We start from the raw sequence: 8,034 nt of genomic DNA, 5'->3' as shown, positions 1-8,034 counted from the left end.
CCGCCGCTGCTTGGATCCCGATCCCTGCACCCTCGCCTTGGCTCGATCCGGTCCCAGCCGGGCTTCCTGAGTCTGCTCGTTGACTCTAGGAGGCGCTGAAGCCTCCTCCCGAGCGCTACATCCCCGCACCCTCGTGCGTGGGGCTCTGCTCGACCGGATTCAGTTCGGGCCTCTCGATCCAGATTCAGTTCGGGCCTTGTCAAAAAAAAAACCGCCATGTCTTCTTCGGGATATGTGGATGTTCCTCGGTGCACGGTGATCTTCAATAGCACCAACTATGCTGAGTTTGTGGGCTTCATGCCCATCCACATGCGCGGTCTTCTCCTGTGGGGCGTTCTCTCTGGCGAGGTCCCCTGTCCGCCATGCCCTGTTGCTCCTGTGGCTCCTATCCCGCCGGTCCCGCCTGTTCTTGTTGCTGAAGCTTCTCAGGCTGATCGGGATGCAGCCAAGGCCCTTGATGATGCTGCAGTGGATGCTTATGACCAGCAGGTATCCGCTTACTCCGATGCTCTCTCTGTTTACCGGGATGATCTGTCTGCTTACACTCAATGGTGCAACGATGATGCTCGAGCGGCTGCTGTTCTCACTGCGAGTGTCTTACCTCAGTTTGTGTCTGAGTTCATGGGTCTCGGTACTGTTGCTGCGATGTGGGCCTATCTTTGTCAGCGATATCAGACTTCTGGTGATGCTCTCTACCTCTCTGTGGTGCGTCAGGAGCAGGGTGACTCTTCTATTGATGAGTTCTACTCACAGAGCCCTGCCATCTGGCGTCAGCTTGACTCTCTCCGGACCGTGGTTTGTGGTACTTGCCGCTGTTGTCAGACTGTGCGGTCAGACTTGGAGTTTCATCGTCTCCATGAGTTCCTATCTCGCCTTTGTCCAGAGTTTGAGCCTCGGCGCGCTCACCTGCTTGCTCGTGGTCGTGTTCCTATTTTGGAGGTGCTTGCCGAGCTTCGTGCTGAGGAGACACGCCTCCGGTCTGCTGGTTTGCTTGTGGTTCCCACTGTTCTTGCTGCCCGAGCTCCTGTGTTTTCTGCTCACCTCACCACTCAACCGCTTCTGCCCACACCCCCAGGGGATGGGTCATCCTCCTTCAGGAGAGGGCCGGTCGTGCTCGCACACTTTCTGTGGCTACTGCAACAGGCCAGGTCACCCAGAGTCAGATTGTCACAAGAAGCGGAGAGACCGGAAGCGCTCTTCATCTAGTGGGACTCGTGCGTCTTCCTCGACCTCGTCGCTCACTGACCAGGATATTATGCGACTCAAGCGCATGTTGGCCTCATCTGGTTCTTCCTTGACAGGTTTTGTTGCCGCTGTGACAGCCACCACCACTCCGCCCCCGCCAGAGCCTACTCAGTCAGGTACATCCTCGTGGGTTCTGGATTCTGGAGCTTCTTTTCATATGTCTTTTGATTCTTCTGCTTTATCTTCTCTTCGACCTCTTGATTTTCCTCTTAATGTTCTCACGGCCGATGGCACACCTCTTCCTGTTGCTAGTCGTGGCATCCTTTCCACTCCGTCCTTCTCGGTTCCTAGTGTTTCTCATGTTCCTCATCTTACCATGAATCTCTTTTCCACTGCCCAACTTACTGATTCTGGTTGTCGTGTCATTCTTGATGCCGACTCTTGTTCTATTCAGGATCGTCGCACTCAGGCTCTGGTTGGCGCTGGCCCTCGGCGCCGTGAGTCTGAGGGCCTTTGGGAGGTTGACTGGCTTCGTGTTCCTTCTGCTGCTACTACATACGCCAGTTCACATGCTCTTGCTGCCTCATCTTCTGCGTCCTTCCAGCAGTGGCATCATCGACTTGGTCACATCTGTGGCTCTCGCTTGTCCTCATTAGTACACCAAGGCGTCTTAGGGTCTGTCTCTGGTGATGTTCGTTGCATTGTGATGGTTGTAGGCTTGGCAAACAGACCCAGTTACCCTATCCTACCAGTGAGTCTGTATCCCAGCGTCCTTTTGACTTAGTTCATTCTGATGTATGGGGTCCTGCTCCTTTTGACTCGAAAGGGGGTCATCGCTACTATGTTCTGTTTATTGATGATTTCTCTCGCTACACTTGGCTTTATTGTATGAAATCTCGCAGCGAGGTTCTCCCCATATACAAGCGTTTTGCTGCCATGGTTCAAACTCAATTTTCCATGCATGTCCGTATCTTCCGTGATGACTCAGCTGGAGAGTATATCTCTCACATGTTGCGTGGTTTTCTTGCAAAGCAGGGTACTCTTGCCCAATTCTCTTGCCCTGGTGCCCATGCTCAGAATGGCGTTGCTGAACGCAAACATCGCCATTTGCTTGAGACAGCTCGGGCGATGATGATCGCCACCTCTCTTCCACCTCAATTTTGGGCTGTGGCCATTTTCGCATCCACACACCTCATCAACATTTAGCCATCGGCTGCCCTGAAGGGTGGTATTTCTATGGAGCGTCTCTCTGGTCGCTCTCCTGACTACTCCGCTCTTCGTATGTTTGGATGCGTCTGCTATGTTCTTCTTGCTCTGCGAGAACGAACCAAGTTGACGGCTCAGTCAGTTGAGTGTGTTTTCCTTGGCTACAGTGATGAGCACAAGGGCTATTGCTGTTGGGATCCTGTTGGTCGCCGACTGCGCATTTCGCGTGATGTGACTTTTGATGAGTCTCGTTCTTACTATCCGCGTCCCTCCTCCTCGAGCTTTTCTGTGGAAGATATTTCCTTCCTTCTCCTTCCAGACACGTCTCCCTCTGTGCCTCCTGTTCTACCCTCTCCCTCGATGAGTCTCCCTACACCACCGGTACCACCATCCTCTCCCTCCTCCTCCACTCCCTCGTCATCTCCCTCCCCACCTTCCTCTCCCGTCTTTCACCCTCACTCCCCCTTTCCTCACTACTACACTCGTCGTCCTCGTGCTATGGATGATCCTACTGATGTGTCCTCTACTTCCGGTGCACCATCTCCCACGCCTACGCCGGTCCATAACCTTCGTGTTAGGCCTTGTCCCCCTCCTGATCGCTATTCTCCTGACTGGTATGGTCTCTCTGCCATTGCAGAGCCCACCTCCTATCGGGCCGCCATGACTCAGCCTGAATGGCAGCTTGCGATGGCCGAGGAGCTTGCGGCGCTTGAGCGCAATGGCACGTGGGATCTGGTTTCTCCCCCTTCTGGTGTTCGTCCCTTCACTTGCAAGTGGGTCTATAAGATTAAGACTCGCTCCGATGGTTCTCTTAAGCGTTTCAAAGCTCGTCTCGTGGCCTGTGGTTTCCAGCAGGAGCAAGGACGCGATTATGATGAGACATTCGCTCATGTGGCTCACATGACCACGGTCCGCACTCTCCTTGCTGCGGCTTCTGTTCGCAATTGGTCCATCTCTCAACTTGATGTTCAGAACGCTTTTCTCAACGGCGAGCTGCGTGAGGAGGTTTATATGCAGCCACCACCGGGGTACTATGCTCATGATGGCATGGTCTGCCGACTTCACCGCTCCCTCTATGGTCTCAAACAGGCCCTCGCGCCTGGTTTGAGCGCTTCGCCTCTGTGGTGACTGCCGCTGGCTTCTTGCCCAGTGACCATGATCCCGCATTGTTTGTTCACACATCTCCTCGTGGTCGGACTCTTCTCCTTCTCTATGTTGATGACATGATCATCACTGGTGACGACTCTGACTATATTGCCTTTGTTAAGGCTCGTCTTCACGACCAGTTCCTCATGTCTGATCTTGGTCCACTTCGCTATTTTCTTGGGATTGAGATCTCCTCGACCTCTGATGGCTTCTACATCTCTCAAGAAAAATATATTCAGGATCTTCTTGCTTGCGCTGCTCTCGGTGACGAGCGCACTGTTGTGACTCCTATGGAGCTCAACATTCAGCTCCGTGCCTCTGATGGTGATCCTCTTCCTAATCCCACTCGCTATCGTCACCTCGTTGGCAGCCTTGTCTATCTTGCTGTTACACGTCCTGACATCTCCTATCCTGTTCACATCCTGAGTCAGTTTGTTGCAGCCCCCACCTCTGTCCACTATAGTCATCTCCTCCGCGTTCTATGATATCTTCGTGGCACGATCTCTCATCGCCTTTTCTTTCCCCGCTCCAGCTCTCTCGAGCTCCAGGCCTACTCTGATGCTACCTGGGCTAGTGATCCCTCAGATCGACGTTCGCTGTCTGCTTACTGTGTTTCTCTTGGTGGCTCTCTCATTGCCTGGAAGACAAAGAAATAGACTGCAGTTTCTCGCTCGAGCACCGAGGCTGAGTTGCGAGCAATGGCTATGTTGACGGCTGAGGTGATCTGGTTACGATGGTTGCTTGAGGATTTTGGTGTGGCTGCTACTACTTCGACTCCATTACTGTCTGACAGTACAGGTGCTATCAGTATAGCACGTGACCCGGTGAAGCATGAGCTCACCAAGCACATCGGTGTGGATGCCCACTTTGTGCGTGCTGCTATGCAGGATCAGACTCTTGCTCTTCACTATGTGCCCTCTGAGTTACAGCTGGCGGACTTCTTCACGAAGGCACAAACTCGAGCGCAGCATAGTTTTCTTCTCTCCAAACTCAGTGTTGTTGACCCACCATGAGTTTGAGGGGGGGTGTTAGATGTGTATAGTCACTTGTCTGTATATCCCCAGTGTATAAGGGGTTCTCTGCACTTTGACACACTTGTACATGTACTGGCCTCTGGCCTCAGTCAATGCAGTTGCTGATTATCTAACAAAAACTACCGGTTTCTTTAAAAATAACTATTGCACGCAAATTCTATCTCCAGTGTGCCCAACATTTCATAAGAAATAAAAACACAGAATAGATGTCAATAATATAAAGCAAACTAAAATAGCGTCAGTTCTTCACAAATATCTCAAAGTAGCAATGATAGCATCAAATGTGCAATTCTATGTCAGAAACAGCTAAAACTGTAGAAAGGCCCATTTGGCCCTCTAGATGAAACAAGTCAAGTTGTAGTCAAACAAACACTCATCTAGGAAAACCAATTCACAGAAAAAGACATGGGGAAACATAGACATCTGGTACTTGACTGAGATGAGCAGTTGAACTTTTGAAATAAAGATCAGTGATACCTGCCTTGACAGTAGGGACTGTTCAAACTCATAAATCACATCAGTTATTATCCAATTATCTGGATATGGTTTGCCACTTGGTGCAAAATAGTATCCTACCTGCTTGATGAAAAACCATGAGCGACGAGTAACAGTTTTTACAACTAAAGAAGAATCCACAACTATACCTCAGTCTTTGTATCAATGCCATATATGCAGAATACATTCTTTATTGGGGGTCTCTCCCAGGGCGTGAGAGGATTGAGAACTGGGTCACCCTGGTAGTACCTGAGATCAACAGGGACCAAAATACAAGGTCTTATATACTACTTTTCGTTATAAGCTAGACTCTATTTGGTGGTTGACTAGTTAGTATATCAAGCAACCTTCTTTGAAAATAAAATATCAAGCATGAACATCATTTTTTCTTGAAGAGACTGAATTACGATATAGTAGCACTGCACAACACAAGACTAAAACTTACTTCTCCAGCTGATGGATAAGGGCTTTGCTCTGTGGGTCATAATCCAGCATAGTTTTGAACAAAGTACCATCTGAAACTTCTCTGGCAGAAAATGATAATAGTGTTGGCTTTCCACACTCCATGTTGGATGTTATGTCCTCTGTTATGTCCATAATGGATGGATAAGCATCCGTACCTGAAAGGGAGAAACAGTAAAGACAAAAAGGAGTGCAACTGCTTAGTGGGGAAAAACATAAATATCTGCAATAACAGAAGTGACTTTATAAAGAACCTCGAACTGTAGGAACCTCGATAGTGACGAGGGTTGTGGGCCATCCAGAGTTGTCAGAACTATACTCCATCTCATCGCATTGTTGTCTGTTGATGTGGGCCTTTCCCTCAAAAAAATGCTTCCAGTATACATTATCAGCTTTGCAGTATTTTGAGAATGGCAAGAGCCATAAAGAAGCAGCAAATGAATTGAACATCAATCGGGCTGTCCCCTGAAACCAATATTAGAAGTTTAGATGGTAAAGGTAGGATTGGGAATCATGTAAACAATATGACATAATGCTATTGAATTTTTTGGCAAGCTATGCACAATAGTTCACAATGCTGACAAGTATAGATTCTGGACACAACTGGACTTCCTAATTATACAATTTAAAACACAATAAAATATATGCTTCACAAAATCACAGCACATACTATCAGGCCACCAGTGAATATCTAGGACCATATTTTGAAGCCTACAAATCAAAAGATAGACCAGAAGGACAAGGCAACATATATATTAAGTGCTTGAAAACATAATTCAAAAGCACTGTTTGACTTGACTGTGGTCTCCAAAGTTGAAGTTTGACCATTAATTTCTCTTACAATATATTGTTAATGACTTCAATATCATGGTCCCATGGAAGTGTTTTCAATACATATCTAATGTTAATATTGTTGTGTCACTAAGTCTGTTTTTGGAGTAATTGTTGGTAAGAGAAAATTTACATCTTACAACGCACATGCCTTTGTAAATCCAATGGATGAAGTAGAAACGCAAAACATATAACAGCAACCACCGGTAACTGAAAGAGGGCAAGTTATGGCAATAGAATAAAATACATAGAGAAAACTAACCTCAGTGATTGGAAGTCCAGACGTTGTCCCAGAGAGAGTGGCTCTGACTGATTCAGTAGATCCGAGAAGAGGGGCACCTGAAAGAAAGAGAAAACAGAAAGCGTGAAGAAAAGAAACAGTTATGGCAATGAATTAAGATTTCTGGTTAACATACCAACTGCAAAGTATGCATGTATATGTTTGTCGAGCCATTGGATATAGTGCTTTGGGGCAATTTCCAGTTTCAACCATTCCAAAAAGTACCGGAATACATTGTTTCCCATGGAATGAGCAAAAACCAAAGATGGCCCTCCTCGAAGTTTCAATGCAATTTCAAAAGTTAATCTGCACAAGAAAGGACTCATAAGCATCACACACCAAGCTCTCTCCACATATAACAGTGAGTACCCTTCTATTGTACAGAAATGCTCATAAATTGTTTCTTTTTGTCACTGTATCACAAATAACGTATGTGCTAACATAAAACTAATCATTCTGTAACAACTTAACTGGGACATGATTAAGTAAAAATTGGCATAAGAAAGCTTATCACTTAGGAATGGAAGCTTCTAAGGATAGCTAGCATTGCATTATTCTTGCCGGTTATTGCAAACAGCTATTCCCTATATTCATGAATTTATGACATTTTGGACATCGGCACGGTATCCAACATGCAGTCTTTAAAAGTTACTTCTTATATGGATACGTCAGTGAAGATAATTTAAATTCTATACTATGATCAATGAAATTTCTTCCATGATAAATCTAGTGCTACCATTTTCAGCTGACAATCTAAATAGCTGTTTTATATATCAACACAGTTTGTCAGCAAGTTTTAAAAACGTCATATATTTCTGAAATGAGGCAGCACGTCGGACGTCAGAAGTATGCTCAGCACTTATGGACATGATGCCAATTAAGTAAGCATCCTAAAATAGATAAATTAGAAGTGTTCTTGTCAATGTTTACCGGTGAGCTCAGATGTGCAAAGTGTCAACATCATTAACGGTATATATGACTATCAGTCTGTCAGCCATGTGTTTTAAAACAAAAACGAAATCCAGAAAATGAACTGAGAGTGAGAGAATTGATTGCTATATGACAACATGAGTTAAGTTTACTAACTTTAATTTATGAAAGTACAGATCCCTCTCCTCAAGCATCGATGGGGGTAGCCTCCAATCGTATGGAACAGCGATGATAGCATTAGCTTCAATACCAAAGTCTACACACCATTTGACCCATTCTTTCCATATTGAAGAAAGAGGACCTGAAACCTTGTCAATAATACCACATGAGTACATTTAAAAATCGAATATTGCTCTTTCTATCTTTTCCATGAACAAAGAATGGATGGTTTGATAATATACTAACAAACATGAAAATTATAAATGTGGGCAATACTTTCTTTCTTCTTTTTAGGAATAACATGGG

At 46.2% G+C, this 8,034-nt stretch overlaps 1 protein-coding gene across 1 annotated transcript; it reads right to left on the bottom strand.

The window, feature by feature from the left end:
- Positions 1–5,052: 5,052 nt before the first annotated feature.
- Positions 5,053–7,870, bottom strand: LOC125529592 (phospholipid--sterol O-acyltransferase; the record flags this gene model as incomplete). Its single annotated transcript, XM_048694000.1, is given in 7 exon segments — positions 5,053–5,147; positions 5,216–5,315; positions 5,512–5,686; positions 5,783–5,993; positions 6,622–6,698; positions 6,776–6,945; positions 7,726–7,870. Coding segments are annotated over 7 exon segments (973 nt in total), but the record flags the coding sequence as incomplete, so codon positions are not given.
- Between the last annotated feature and the right edge of the window lie 164 nt (positions 7,871–8,034).

This window comes from Triticum urartu, unplaced genomic scaffold (genome assembly GCF_003073215.2).
Source record: "Triticum urartu cultivar G1812 unplaced genomic scaffold, Tu2.1 TuUngrouped_contig_5713, whole genome shotgun sequence".
NCBI classification, from domain to species: Eukaryota; Viridiplantae; Streptophyta; class Magnoliopsida; order Poales; family Poaceae; genus Triticum; species Triticum urartu.
The sequence above is the reverse complement of the archived record's forward strand: the minus strand, read 5'-3'. Positions and strand labels throughout refer to the sequence as shown.